Source organism: Falco cherrug, chromosome 4 (assembly GCF_023634085.1).
Source record: "Falco cherrug isolate bFalChe1 chromosome 4, bFalChe1.pri, whole genome shotgun sequence".
Classification (NCBI taxonomy): Eukaryota; Metazoa; Chordata; class Aves; order Falconiformes; family Falconidae; genus Falco; species Falco cherrug.
Window position 1 is genome coordinate 35,480,928 of NC_073700.1, and position 13,867 is coordinate 35,494,794.

The 13,867-nt window shown below is 40.1% G+C and overlaps 1 protein-coding gene across 4 annotated transcripts in view; it reads left to right on the forward strand.

The window, feature by feature from the left end:
• MYH11 (myosin heavy chain 11) overlaps positions 1-13,677 on the forward strand; it is a 61,705-nt gene extending 48,028 nt beyond the window's left edge. For 3 of the 4 annotated variants that reach the window (XM_027810143.2, XM_027810144.2, XM_005442478.4), the window contains 16 exons: positions 530-742; positions 887-1,031; positions 1,120-1,326; positions 2,206-2,310; positions 2,413-2,565; positions 2,998-3,246; positions 3,500-3,712; positions 4,415-4,627; positions 5,272-5,433; positions 6,159-6,287; positions 6,824-6,912; positions 7,150-7,273; positions 7,415-7,623; positions 8,179-8,287; positions 8,776-8,948; positions 12,977-13,677. In XM_027810143.2, coding sequence (XP_027665944.2) covers positions 530-742; positions 887-1,031; positions 1,120-1,326; positions 2,206-2,310; positions 2,413-2,565; positions 2,998-3,246; positions 3,500-3,712; positions 4,415-4,627; positions 5,272-5,433; positions 6,159-6,287; positions 6,824-6,912; positions 7,150-7,273; positions 7,415-7,623; positions 8,179-8,287; positions 8,776-8,948; positions 12,977-13,115 — 2,632 coding nt within the window. In that variant the 3' untranslated portion in view covers positions 13,116-13,677. Of the gene's footprint in view, positions 1-529; positions 743-886; positions 1,032-1,119; positions 1,327-2,205; positions 2,311-2,412; positions 2,566-2,997; positions 3,247-3,499; positions 3,713-4,414; positions 4,628-5,271; positions 5,434-6,158; positions 6,288-6,823; positions 6,913-7,149; positions 7,274-7,414; positions 7,624-8,178; positions 8,288-8,775; positions 8,949-10,056; positions 10,089-12,976 lie in introns of all 4 variants that reach the window. The other variant, XM_027810145.2, reaches the window with a different exon arrangement.
• The last annotated feature ends 190 nt before the right edge of the window (positions 13,678-13,867 follow it).

Here is a 13,867-nt window from a genome sequence, read left to right on the forward strand (position 1 = left end):
AGGTTGAAAACCCAGGCTGGAACATATGTCCCTCCCCTTCCCAGACACTAAGATGCTGCAGTCATGAATCTCATCTCTCAGTTACATCCTCCCTGCATGCTTTCCCCATTTTCCAAATTTCCTTTTGCAAAAAATACTATTGTTTGCCCACAGACTCATAATCTTACCCCCTGATATCAATGAAAACTCCTCTTGCCAATGGCACTGGCAGTGCTGTCAAGTAAAAAACGAAATGCAACAACATACTTCATAGGCAAGAGGCAGAAATTACTTAAGAAACTTTGTTCCTTTCCAGCATCTCAGTGGATTTTCTGTATAAATTTAAGAGGGGCAATGAAACTAAAACTTTTGCTGAGTTTGGCTGATAAGCATCTCCAGGCATTGTGCCAGATCCTTTTTGTGTTAGTTCCCCCTCTTTCTTTGGTACTTTCTTGCACTGAATCTATAAACCTTTAATCTCTGTCTACTGATTTCCCCAAAGTGAAAATTGTATTGTTTTCTAATATATAAAATGAAATACTCTTTTCAGGCTTGAAGATGAAACTAGTCAGAAGAACAATGCCCTCAAGAAGATCCGTGAATTGGAGTCTCTTATCTCTGAACTCCAGGAAGACTTGGAGTCTGAGAGAGCTGCAAGAAACAAAGCAGAAAAACAGAAGAGAGACCTAGGTGAAGAGCTGGAGGCTCTTAAGACAGAGCTTGAGGATACTTTGGATACAACAGCCACCCAGCAAGAGCTCAGGTATGGAGATGTAGCACATGGGCCAAAAACAAATGTCAGCAAGCTCAGTGCAACACTGTCTATTAACTGTGCAGCAGCAGTATCTTCCCAGTGACTGGAACACTTTTTGCTACTGCTGCTCCATTTATGTGTGTTAACTTCCAGAGCAAAACGTGAACAGGAGGTCACAGTGCTGAAGAGAGCTCTGGAGGAGGAGACTCGAACCCATGAAGCCCAGGTCCAGGAGATGAGGCAAAAGCACACTCAAGCTGTGGAAGAACTAACAGAGCAGCTGGAACAATTTAAACGGGTAAAAAGAAATCCATCTTATTTAAAACTACCCACTAGATAACATGACTTCCTTTTATAGATCACCTTTCTTCACTTCATGCTTGTAGGCTAAAGCAAACTTGGATAAGACCAAACAGACACTGGAGAAAGACAACGCTGATCTGGCTAATGAAGTCAGGAGCCTGAATCAGGCCAAACAAGATGTGGAACACAAAAAGAAGAAGCTGGAAGTACAGCTGCAAGAGTTACAGTCCAAATACACTGATGGAGAGCGTGTTCGGACAGAACTCAATGAAAAAGTTCATAAGTTACAGGTAGGAAGGAGTCTGACCTTTTGCTGTAGTACCCTGGGCTTGAGAAGACCAGTCTACACTGTCTGGAGCAATCCTGGTCCTGTTGACTTCAGCCAAAATGAGCATTTTTTTGTCATCTGTAGGGTTCCTATCTTGAACTCCACCTCAGTTATCACACAGTTGAACAATTACAGCCAGTCTATCTCATGGAAGCAAGAGCTTCTAGTCTCAACATCCCTCTGTACATGTTGCAGTCTGTAAAGCCACCACTGACTGGTTCAGTGACTGTGCTGCATGTTTTACAGAGTTTCATTCTGTTCATTCACTTTGGGTGGTGGGGACCACATTCTGGAAATGGATTAGACAGCTATTAAAGATGTAAGATGTGCTAAAAAAAAAAAAGACAACAATGAAAGGAGAATGCTTGCTTATCTATAATTTAGTGTCTAATAAGACATAACTAAAGATAATTTTAAATGGTTCTTTGGTAGATGTTCATCCAGCAATGCTAATCAAGTTATAACTTCATTCATAGCAGCAGTAAGCTTTTCTTTATTATTTTAAATTAGTGTGTAAATAAGATATAATCAAAACGCATCAACTTCTGTCAAACTTGGGAAGAGGAAGGAAAATCCACAAAAATTCCCATTCCCATTTGCCGTTCATTGAAAGGAACATACTAGTATTGCCTTGTGAATATGACTAGGATATAATAATAAAATACAAAGGTAAACCAGATAAAAGTGGCATTAGACCTTGCAGGACTTCATACACAGGTCACAAAGATGACACATGCAGACATTGTTTGAAGTTAAGATGTCAATGTAGAGCAAACAAAAGTTTGGAGGAAGATTTAAGTTGTGCAAAATAACTGAGTTTATTCACCCTGACTTCTCACAGGTTGAGGTTGAAAATGTTACTGGTTTGCTCAATGAAGCAGAAAGCAAGACAATCAAATTGACCAAAGATGTTGCAACCTTAGGATCTCAGCTACAAGACACACAGGTAAATCTGCATCCAGTTAACAGCTCACCTACAATGTTTATAAAATGCATTATAAAAAACCTAAACTAACGACCGTGTTGCCAATTGATGTGATGACTGTAGGAGCTGCTTCAGGAAGAAACACGGCAGAAGCTAAATGTGTCTACCAGGCTTCGTCAGTTGGAGGATGAGAAGAACAGCTTGCAAGAGCAGTTGGATGAAGAACTAGAAGCAAAACAAAATCTGGAGAGACATATTTCAACACTGACAATACAGGTATCAGTGCCATAGCTAAATCACTAGCTTCATCACTGAGAGTATTGCCAGTAATTCCAGAGGTTTCAGATCTGTAGAATTATCCTGGCACAGCACATAGACCTTCAGGGAACTAGTGCTGTTAGTCCAGATGGCATCTGTAAAGCTCTACAGTGGAGCTAGCAGTCTCCCTCTTCTTTAAAGTGTGATCTCTAGGACAGGTACGAACACAACATAGCTCCCAAGACAGTCGTGCACACTAGGCCTGTATGTACACACTAGGTATGTGGCCTGCCTCGTTTTATGAAGGCTGGCTGATGGCTAATTGGTCACTGGCTTCACATGGGTCAAATTAGGTAAGATTTCTGGTTCTTGGTTGTCTCCTGGCCATCTTCTCTGCCAAGCTTTGTTAAAATCTGCTAACAAGATTTGTCCTCCGAATTAAAATTTCAGCTCTCTGACTCCAAGAAGAAGCTACAGGAATATTCCAGCACAATAGAAACCATGGAAGAAGGCAAAAAGAAATTTCAGAAGGAAATTGAAAGTCTCACACAACAGTTTGAGGAAAAGGCTGCTTCTTACGACAAACTGGAGAAAACCAAGAACAGACTCCAGCAGGAGCTGGATGACCTGGTGGTGGACTTAGACAACCAGCGTCAGCTGGTGTCCAACCTGGAGAAGAAACAGAAGAAGTTTGATCAGGTATGGACTTAAGATTCTCCTTTGCTGTGTTATCACCTAACTTCTCTGGAACTCAAAAAGACTCCACTGATTTAGTGGAAGATAAAGCAGGGACTACTAAAATTTGATTACACATACACTGGTTAATTCTGTATTTATATACCTGTATCAAAAATTAGACATTTTTCTCTCTGTCACTAACAACTGACAAGACAGTTGCAAGAGAAAAACCCTATTCATAATGACTTCCTGTATTAACACTACCTTTTTACAGATGCTAGCTGAAGAGAAAAACATCTCTTCAAAATACGCAGAGGAAAGGGACAGAGCAGAAGCTGAAGCTAGAGAAAAAGAAACAAAGGCTTTGTCACTGGCCCGAGCACTTGAAGAGGCTTTGGAAGCCAAAGAAGAACTGGAGAGAATGAACAAAATGTTGAAAGCTGAAATGGAAGATCTTGTTAGCTCCAAAGATGATGTTGGCAAGAATGTAAGTTTTGGGCTTAGAACAGTTTCCACAACAATAACTCAAAATAGCAGCGAACAAACAGATCATTGTTTTCAGTGTGGAAAATTCTCTATAGCACACAAATCCATTCAGCAAAATCAGATATTTCATACAGAATTCAAAGGTTATTCCATTTGTGCCCAAACTTTCAAGAGACTCTGTGAAGTAACTGTAACTCTTTATTTTTAATGTGACTCCAAGCATGAAGAAGATTCTTACTGATTTCTAGGACTGAAAAAACATTAAAGGGATTCTAAATAATTAGCTAGTTTATTAAGCAGCTTTGAAGTGGTAAACTCTGCAAATCTGATTTTATTAGTTATATTTGACATTGCCACCAGCCTAATGTATACTTGTGTAGTTGCAACAAATTTCTACTGATGCACTGCCAATCCCTTCTTCTATTACAGTGATATGATAATATTACTTCTAATACTCCATTAATTCAATTATGATACTTGACTTGATCAAAAATGAAAGTTTGGGATAAAGAGAATCTCAGGTTATTTTAAGCTAGATTTGCAAGTGTACACAAAATGCTGATTTACCATTTTCAGTGCAAATTAGTTCATGCATTGTCCACAGCAGATACTTTCAAATGTGGCTTACACTGCTGGTAGACTGCTTAACCAGAATTATTTTTATTTCTTTTAACTAGTCTATTAAATTCTTATTGCTTGAAAGGTCCATGAATTGGAGAAATCTAAACGGACCCTTGAACAACAAGTAGAAGAGATGAAGACACAATTAGAAGAGCTAGAGGATGAGCTACAGGCTGCTGAAGATGCCAAACTCAGGTTGGAGGTCAACATGCAGGCCCTGAAAGGCCAGTTTGAAAGAGATTTACAAGCCAGAGATGAACAGAATGAGGAGAAAAGACGACAACTCCTTAAACAGGTACCATTACCTTTTACTGCCTTTGTAAATATCTAACCAAGCCAGGTGAAAGTCCTAAGCCTCATGCCATTATTAAAAGCACCTTACTGTAACTATAAGAAAACATTGTATCACCTTGTGCTTGGCAAATAGAAAAAATGAAAATATAAATTACTGTACTGAAAAAGGCATAAAACCACATAACAGTTTTTTCCTGTTTGAGTAGCAGACAGACGTAGTGATTCAACAATACAACCAATACAGTATAAAGCACATAAATTATTTCTGACACAGTCAGAAGGACCTTCCCTATATTCTCAGTGCAAGTGAAAAAAGACAGCTTCTAATGTATCTGCCTTCCCCAGGTACGCTGAATACACACAAAAGCACTGGAAATTAAAACAGACAGGACACAGCCTCGCGTTGTGACAGCAAGGGCAACTGCTGTCGTCATCATCTTGTAATATGCATATTTCCATGAATACAGAACCCAAATTGCTGACTCCTTTCCAGAATCTTTCATTTTTGGATAAAATGGAAATCTATTTTAACTGCCAGGGAAATCACAATAAATAGAAAGATAGGGGCTGTATACATTACTTAGACATACAGTGTGTTTAAGAGGGCTCAAGGAGTTTCCTAAACTTGTTTTATTTAATTATCAGCTCCATGAATATGAAACGGAACTGGAAGATGAGCGAAAGCAACGTGCCCTGGCAGCTGCAGCCAAAAAGAAGCTAGAGATTGATGTTAAAGATCTAGAAAGTCAAGCTGATTCTGCTAATAAAGCTCGGGAAGAAGCCATCAAACAACTTCGCAAATTACAGGTATGTGATCCCACAATCATCGTTTCTCCCACCACTGTCTTTTGTACAGTGACAACATGGAAGTTTGGTGACATTTGTGAACTTGATGCCTATTACAGATGATTGATTAGAAGGGAAGTTTTAACTAGACTCCCAGATTCAAGTATCTACACTGTAATACTCAGTCTGAATGGCAAACAGTAAAAATCTTAAATTTCATCACTACAGAGAGCTTCCAAAATTTTCTGTCCAACATTCATCTGCCATTCACTTACCCACATGAAGAAAAACATAGATTCCCATGTAGAGAAAGGGCAACAGTATAAAATATATTACAGAGCTTCAATCCTGGTTCTAACACTTGAATCAAAAGCATAAACAACTGTTCAGAAATCACATTGTCTCTGATTTAGCATCTTCCCATTTATACTGCAAGTTCAACTTTTTGTCATCTGCTGACAGCGAAACAACCGAGGGGTGTATGAGAAAGACTGACTGCACATGCACTCAAAAATTCAGAGGAAATATGGACAAAAGGCATTATAAAAGCTGCAGTGTGCAAGTGGTAGCATCACTCTTCTTGGAATAGCATTTCAGACTTTTCCAACATGTACTTGCTGATCTCTCCAGAAAACAGGCATTATGACTATGTAAATGTGTATGTGTTCTACTCTGTCCAAATTTCTTTCTACTGAAATTGTAATAAAGCCAGACAAAAATAAATCTCTGTTATTCTTTTCAACAAGGCTCAGATGAAGGACTACCAACGAGAGCTGGATGATGCACGGGCTGCCAGAGAAGAAATATTTGCTACAGCCAGAGAAAATGAGAAGAAAGCAAAGGGCCTGGAAGCAGAACTCATCCAGCTTCAAGAGGTAAAGTGGGAAACTTAGAGCTGCGTGAAGCCAACTACACATGACCTTCAGTAGCAAAACAGAACTGCAATGAAATAATATAATAGCTACTGGGGACGGAAAACTATAAGCAGCACTTGTTACAAGTTCTACATGCTCCATGCACTCCACTGAAGTTGTTGGATGTACATCTGAGCGTAGCCAGGTTAAGCTGAAAAAAAACACCTTGGAGGAAATGAACTGTATGATCCAACACAAATTGCTTTCAATAGCTGTAAATCTCTCAAGTCTTGTTAGTGCTATTATTCCTACATGTATTAAACGGCAATCTTGTGACTAAAACTAATGAAACAGAAACCAGCTGACAGGCTGGATGAAGTGTATTTCATTGTACTTCCCTAGGATTTATGATATGACAAGAATTTATTCTGTTACCAAAACAACCCATCTTATACCAGTTTTAGAAAGTTTACAGTCCTGTGTATCACACTATAACTGTTTGTCTGAACATTTACTTGTTCATTTCTTTACTATGCTGCCTTTTCCTTTTCTCCTAGGATCTGGCTGCTGCAGAGCGAGCTCGCAAACAAGCAGATCTGGAGAAAGAAGAGATGGCAGAGGAACTCGCAAGTGCTACTTCTGCAAGGTAGGAATAGATTGGATTACTTAAAAGGCTGTAAACACACTGCTGAATGTTGCATGGCTGCTAAGAGAAGTTACGTTCCTCTCCCAACAGCCATCTGGTTTTGACACACGTGCACACATATGACTAGTTCATTGAAATACCTAGCTCTCCTTTCTTCATGAATTATTGGCAGTTCATAATAGTTTCAGACACATTAAACCTGTCAGCACCACAACTACACACTTATTAAACTTACAGGACAAGCCTTCAGGATGAGAAACGGCGCCTGGAAGCAAGAATTGCCCAGCTGGAGGAAGAGCTAGAGGAGGAGCAAAGCAACATAGAGGCAATGGGTGATCGCATGAGGAAAGCAGTGCAGCAGGTAGAGCTCCTTTCAGCATGTGTCACTCTGCACTCCAGCAAAAGCTATTTGTGGTTCTGAATAAGTTATTTGGAGAATTGCCACCTGTCATTTCTCTGAAAGCATGCAACACTTCTGACAGCATTCATTCTCACCCTTCAGGCAGAGCAGCTGAACAATGAGCTGGCAACAGAGCGCTCAGCTGCACAGAAGAATGAAAATGCTCGGCAGCAACTGGAGAGGCAGAACAAAGAGCTGAAGAGTAAGCTGCAGGAGATGGAGGGAGCTGTGAAGTCCAAATTCAAAGCTACAATTGCTGCTCTGGAAGCCAAAATTGCTTCTCTTGAAGAGCAACTGGAGCAGGAAGCCAGGTACTGGTCTCCCAGAGGGCACAACTGTTCATTTATTGTTCCAGTTACACAAAGTAAACAAAGGTGTACAAGATTTGTGTCATCGGTCTCTCAGTACCACTAAGGCTTGGTAAAGTCTTTCTACTGCTTAACATTTCTTAGAATATGGCCAGTAACGCAAGTTGTTACAGGTTCTGATTAAGAACCATTTTATTGCTGAAAAGTTCTACTGGTATCAAAGGCAAGGATCTGCTCCTCTGCATTTTAGACTAACTGCTCTATGACCCTGCCAGGTTAATTGCCATAATACATTGTACCATCTATAAGATTATTTCTTGAGAAAATCACCTTGTGTTATAGAACAGATCTCCTGGAGCACCTCTCGCATACAACAAAGACACATATTTGTTTTGATCAGAAGAACATGACCCTTATGTTTTGTTTAGAATTCATCTGCTAAATTCAGTAAAGCTTTTAACATAGGGGTCCTTCGTGCCAGTTTCATGAGCAACATGCCTGACACAGCTGAAGACTCCAGACCTTCCTCATCACCAAATGTTGCACTGTCATTTGCAGAGAGAAGCAGGCTGCAGCCAAGACATTGCGCCAGAAGGACAAAAAGCTGAAGGATGCATTGCTGCAGGTGGAGGATGAGAGAAAGCAAGCAGAGCAGTACAAAGATCAGGTATCAGACTGCCACGAGGCTTTTAATCTGGGCACAGGGACTTTCAGGTTTTGCCCTAAGAAAGGAAGGTTCCATGTTCTGCCTCAAAGAAATCTCTCCAGAAAGCAGACTGTTTAGATTCTCTGTGCTGGGAGAGCTGTACAGCCCCTTGCTGAAAGACAGGACAATGTAATTCCTCTTCCATGCAGAGTCAAGCACCAAAGCACTAGTCCCTCGCAGTCCGCTAGCTGCAAGAGTCTGACTGCACGATGATAAACAAGACCGTGCACAACATCCTTATTGGTATATGAATGGAGATTATGACCACATTGAAAAAAAGAACTCCCACAAAGCAAAGTTATTTTTATATTTTTTAGATTCTAAGCTTCTACCTTTGATTCAGCCCATTTCTCAGTAAAACTCTCAGGAGAAGTATGAAATTAAAATGAGGGACATAAAGCTATTAGATCTGTTTTTGAATTAAAGCATTACTCTAAACTTCCCTTTAGGCTGAGAAGGGCAGCACACGACTCAAGCAACTGAAAAGGCAGCTGGAGGAGGCTGAGGAAGAGTCTCAGCGTATCAATGCAAACCGCAGGAAGCTGCAAAGAGAGCTGGATGAAGCTACTGAGAGTAATGAAGCCCTGGGCCGTGAGGTTGCAGCACTGAAGAGCAAGCTCAGGTACAGTGCTCTTGTTTGGGATAACTGTCCCCACTCACTGACAGCCTTGAAATTTAGAACTAAACTAGAGAGTGAAAAAAACCCTGAACAGGCACCAATAATCCTGCAAAGTTATTTACTCCTTGTATTAGCTTGGCTGATACAACAAAAGGCCAAAGTCGGAAGATGAAGTGCCTTTCATAGACACCACAGCAGTCTCAGGATTTCAGCTGTGAGATGAACAACTATGATTAGAAAGAGTAAGGCCTGTGCTATCTTATCAAAATCCTGTTGGCTTAAATAGGAACAGAATTAGGCTTGGTTGCTTTTGAAAAAAAAAAAAGGCTTATATAACTGCTGTATCTATTTGTACAACAGCCGCCACAAAAGGGTAGAAATGCTTTTGCTTTTCACACTTTCACACAGGCACAACTTACACACAATGACTATAAACAGTCTTAGACAAAATCACAGGTGGCAAAAGGCAAAGCACATTATACAACTCTTATCCAAGTCTCTCTGGACCTCATCACAAAGGGATTGTGTATTCAAACCAAGGAAAAATCAAAATGTCCCTTTGCATTTTTTTGTTAAAACTGATGGGGAAAAAGATAAAACTGTGACCAGTCAGCTACCTACCTGAGTTCTGCACTCACTGCATTTCAAAACACCAACTTGATGAAGTAAAAAGGCTGACTGGAATTATTAAGAAAATTGCTCCATCTGTATCATTCCACTGTAAAACTTTGCGTTTACCTAAAACCAACAGTATTTCAGATGAAAGTAAAGCACCTGCCTAGTTGTGTTCTTGAAGCAGTTTGCCAGTGTGTTTACTAGTAGCATGCATGAACCTTCTCATGTGGATTTACTTCAAAATGAAGATTTGGGACATGGCAGCCTTTTCTGTTAGCACTGCCTTGGGTGGTACATGCTCCTGGCTGCTTGACAAAGCAATGGCTGTGTCCAGCCCTTTTTACATAGAATGGCATAAGGCTCATCTTTGTTTTATCTAAATGTAATGTAATTGGCTGTTATGTACTCTGTTTAATTATTTTAAAGTAATATACCTACCTCTGATCATGACCATGTGCTTAGTATAACTGCCCAGGACTCTTTATCTCTGTTTCAGAGGGACACAGGAACCTTCGCATGACTAAGCAGGTACCATGCCTTCAACTTTGCAGCTAGCTTGTGTTATACAAATTTCCATTTTCTTTGGCCCAAGCAAAAATTATGTGAGGTTTCTGCAAACTGTGAAGGCTTGGATATCTTGGCATTAATCTGTTTTATCAAAAAAGACAAATATTACAATAATCTAGCTACCATCAGCTGTATCAATGATACATCTTTCTTACAAGTAGGTTACGTACTGATGTAGACTTACCAACGTTGCATTCTCACAAGCTCTACCAACAGGGTACCTATTAAAGTACTCTGACTACTGCATGAAAACTGTCTGATTTGCACCTCACCTTTGAGCATAATCACAAAGATTAAAATTTTGCAAATCAAATACACCATCAATTAGTAAAATGGATTAAAAGGACTATGGATATGAAGTGTCACAGCATGTCATTAGAATTTCACAGTATTTCTTATACATATTGTAATGCTGATTCTAAGGTAAGATCCCATCTAACTCACCTGAGATTTGGGAAGATATCATATTTGCATGTGATTTATCACACTTACACCACACAATCACAAACAAAAGAGAAAGTCTTGCCTTCCGTGCCTGCATTGCTTACAAATAGCTATTACTTAGGCATTTAGCGCCAATTTGCAGACATTATGCGCTTGTCTACTGTTACTAAAACATAAAAGCACAGACACAGAACTTAACCTTGACATTGTAACATAGCACAGTATTAGATTTCCCTTTATCACATTCTCTGGAGTTAGGAATAATACCTGCTGTCACAAAAATTAAGAGAGCTACTGCCTTGTAATATTTGTATATCTTCTATTTTACATATGCTGGATTTTGGTCTGAATACACAAATATTTAAAGATGATGTCTTGTCCTTGCATGTGCCTTTTAGCCTAATATTTCCAGTCAGACAGCTATTCAAGCACTACTCCAGTACCACTTGTTCAAAGGTAGATTAAACACAGAGATGCTAAGCAAACAGTAATGCTTAAGGCTTCTCTCAACTACACACATTATTCGAAAGGTACTAATGCAAATGACCACATGAGTATTATCAAACCCATAAACCTGTTTAAGAGGAACAGATATAAACAAAATTTTATCCACAAAGCCAATACCAGTTTAAAGTAGTATAACATTTATGCATACTGCAACAGTTTATGTTAAGAAGTGGTTACTGTGAGATACTGAATTTACTTCTTTGGAGCCAAAACTGTACTGCACAATTTGATTAGACTCTTGCTGTTACTCCACATCAGTCCCATGCTCTCTTATAGCACTTCAGTGAATTATTGCAGCATGAAGAGAGTTATCTTACAAATGACTTGTGAGTAATTAAGTCCAGATAGCAGGAGTCCAAGGCGGTAAAGGGCTCTTCCTTTATTAACAAGAATTAATGAATTTACTGACCTAACTAGATCTTCATTAAACAGTGACAACAAATATCTGCTATCATAAAACAGTAGACAGTGCTGTTAGACTCCATCAAGCATATGTCAAGAGTAGAAATGACATACCCTTGTGTCCAATGCACACCATGAGCACCAGGGCAACTATGGTTAACTAACAGCAGAGCTTAAAAGAAGCTTTAGCATCCAGCTAATTGCTTGCTTACACTGAAGTTTAAGAGAAAAATTGTGGAAAACAGACTACATGTCACATTTCCACCTTGAAAACACAGACTTGTGCCTCTGAAATCAGGTAGTCCAGCCAGAGTTCCTACCCCCTTCCCTTGCATGACTGAACTTGAACTTAAATAGCCACTTCAGAAAGGACAAGACTGGCTTAGTCTTTTGCAAGGACAAGACAAGCCTTTAAATATTTATGCATGATTACTGTACCCAAAGTGCAGTCAGATGTATTTAACACCAAATTAGTAATTTTGGCACGACATTCAGTGATCCTGAATTTATTTTATTACTTATGTCTGTGGTCTCAAGCCTTTACAAAGGTTTGCTTAATGAGGAGCAAGTAAGAGGCCATGTTACAAAACTGAAGTGTTTTGTAGCACAGTAGCAACGGAGGCCAAGAAGAGACAAACCCATCTTCTGTCTCACTTGCTCACACCTCCCCCAAAAATTAACATTGAGGACCAAAGTGTCCCTGCCTTGGGCTGTGGCTATATGGGGATGGGAGGGAGATGGGAGAGGAAAAGGGGGTAAGATGGGAGAAAGCATTTTCTATAAGCTCGTCTGCAAGACACTTGCACTGTTAAGTGTCAGCACCCGAATTGCAACACAGTTCCAGAGCAGCAAGTGTTCCCTCTCTCTCCATTGGGGAAGAGATGAGAGCTAGTGACAACCTAAGATTCCACACACGTCCAGGCACTTGTGGTGCTCGGACGAACACAGCCTTTGCAGAGAAGGACCGTGGGCTCAAAAACGCCTGCTGACACCCACAGTACTGCTTCAGTCCCAGGTCTCATGGGCCTTCAGTAACTGGTGGGCTTATTCAGTCTGCAGGTCAGGAATTCAGCACAAGCTCTCTCCTTACTCTTACAAAGAGACAGGAAGGACACGCCCTTGCTGTTGTGGGTACAGGCAGCCCCCCTTCCCTTTCCTTCCAAGCACAACCAGTTACAGTCAGCATAGGGGAAAACAGTGAAATGAAGGTGGGGGGACATACATAACACGACAGATGAGACTATTTAGATGAGAACTTTAAGCACAAGAACAAGAATCCCATCACAGTTCCAAGCAACTGGGAGTCTCAGCCTGTCCATAAATCACTCTTACACGCTACAGAACAGGAAGTTTTATCAGAGGCCCACAGCTCTTGGCTGTTCTGAGCTGAAAAACACCAGCCCCACAGATACTGTTACAAAGCTCCGTGCTTAATTGTGAGAACTGCAAATGACTTAACACCTGATTGTTTGGGGTTTTTTTTCCTCTTACTGCAGGAGGGGAAATGAGCCAGCATCTTTTGCCCCACCCCGTAGATCTGGAGGCAGAAGAGTAATTGAGAACGCAACAGAAGGAGGTGATGAAGAAATGGATGCAAGAGATGGAGATTTCAATGGAACAAAAGCCAGTGAATAAACACGCTTAAAAATTGCACTGCAGCAAGGGGAGGGAGGACGATATTTAGCACTGTATAAGTCTACTCTTAGTGTCAAGGTCACATACACCCACTCCTCTGGCAATGATAAAAGCACAACTGCCTTGTCTCCAATGTATAGATTGACATTAAAAGTACTCCAAAAATTATTTTACCATGAAGTGTATTTGAAAAGGTGGGTTTTTTTTAAACAGAGTAATTCACTTCGAGAATCTTCCAGAAAGTGAATTCTAGCAGCTCAGAGGATTTAAATCCCAGTGAACTATAGTGAGGCTGGGATTTGTGAGACTGTTGTGGGGGGTGGGGGGTGGAAATACATTGGTCAGTTAATCTTTTCTTAAACTTTCATTTTGTCTTGAGTATTTGATCAATATAGGGTTTTCTCCTGGTTACTCCATCCCTGATGCACTATTCGCAAGGTGGAAGTGCCTTTTTAATCACTTACTGAAAAATAAAATATCATTTGTTCAAATTAAGTCAACTGTTACAGTTTCATATGCACCATGGATGTGCTTACACACTAATAAAAGGCTATAAAAACTACTCCAGTATTCTTGTGTACAGGTGTCACTTGGGTGCAATACAGCATGTTCAAGGGGAATGGGGGATGCAGTAGAACAACTTTACAACTCAAACACTTTTTAGAGGAGGTAATCTGTAATCATTAGAACAAAAACCTGATTTTTCTCCTAAGCAATTGCTTTTGAAGGAATAAAAAAAAAAGTACGTACAC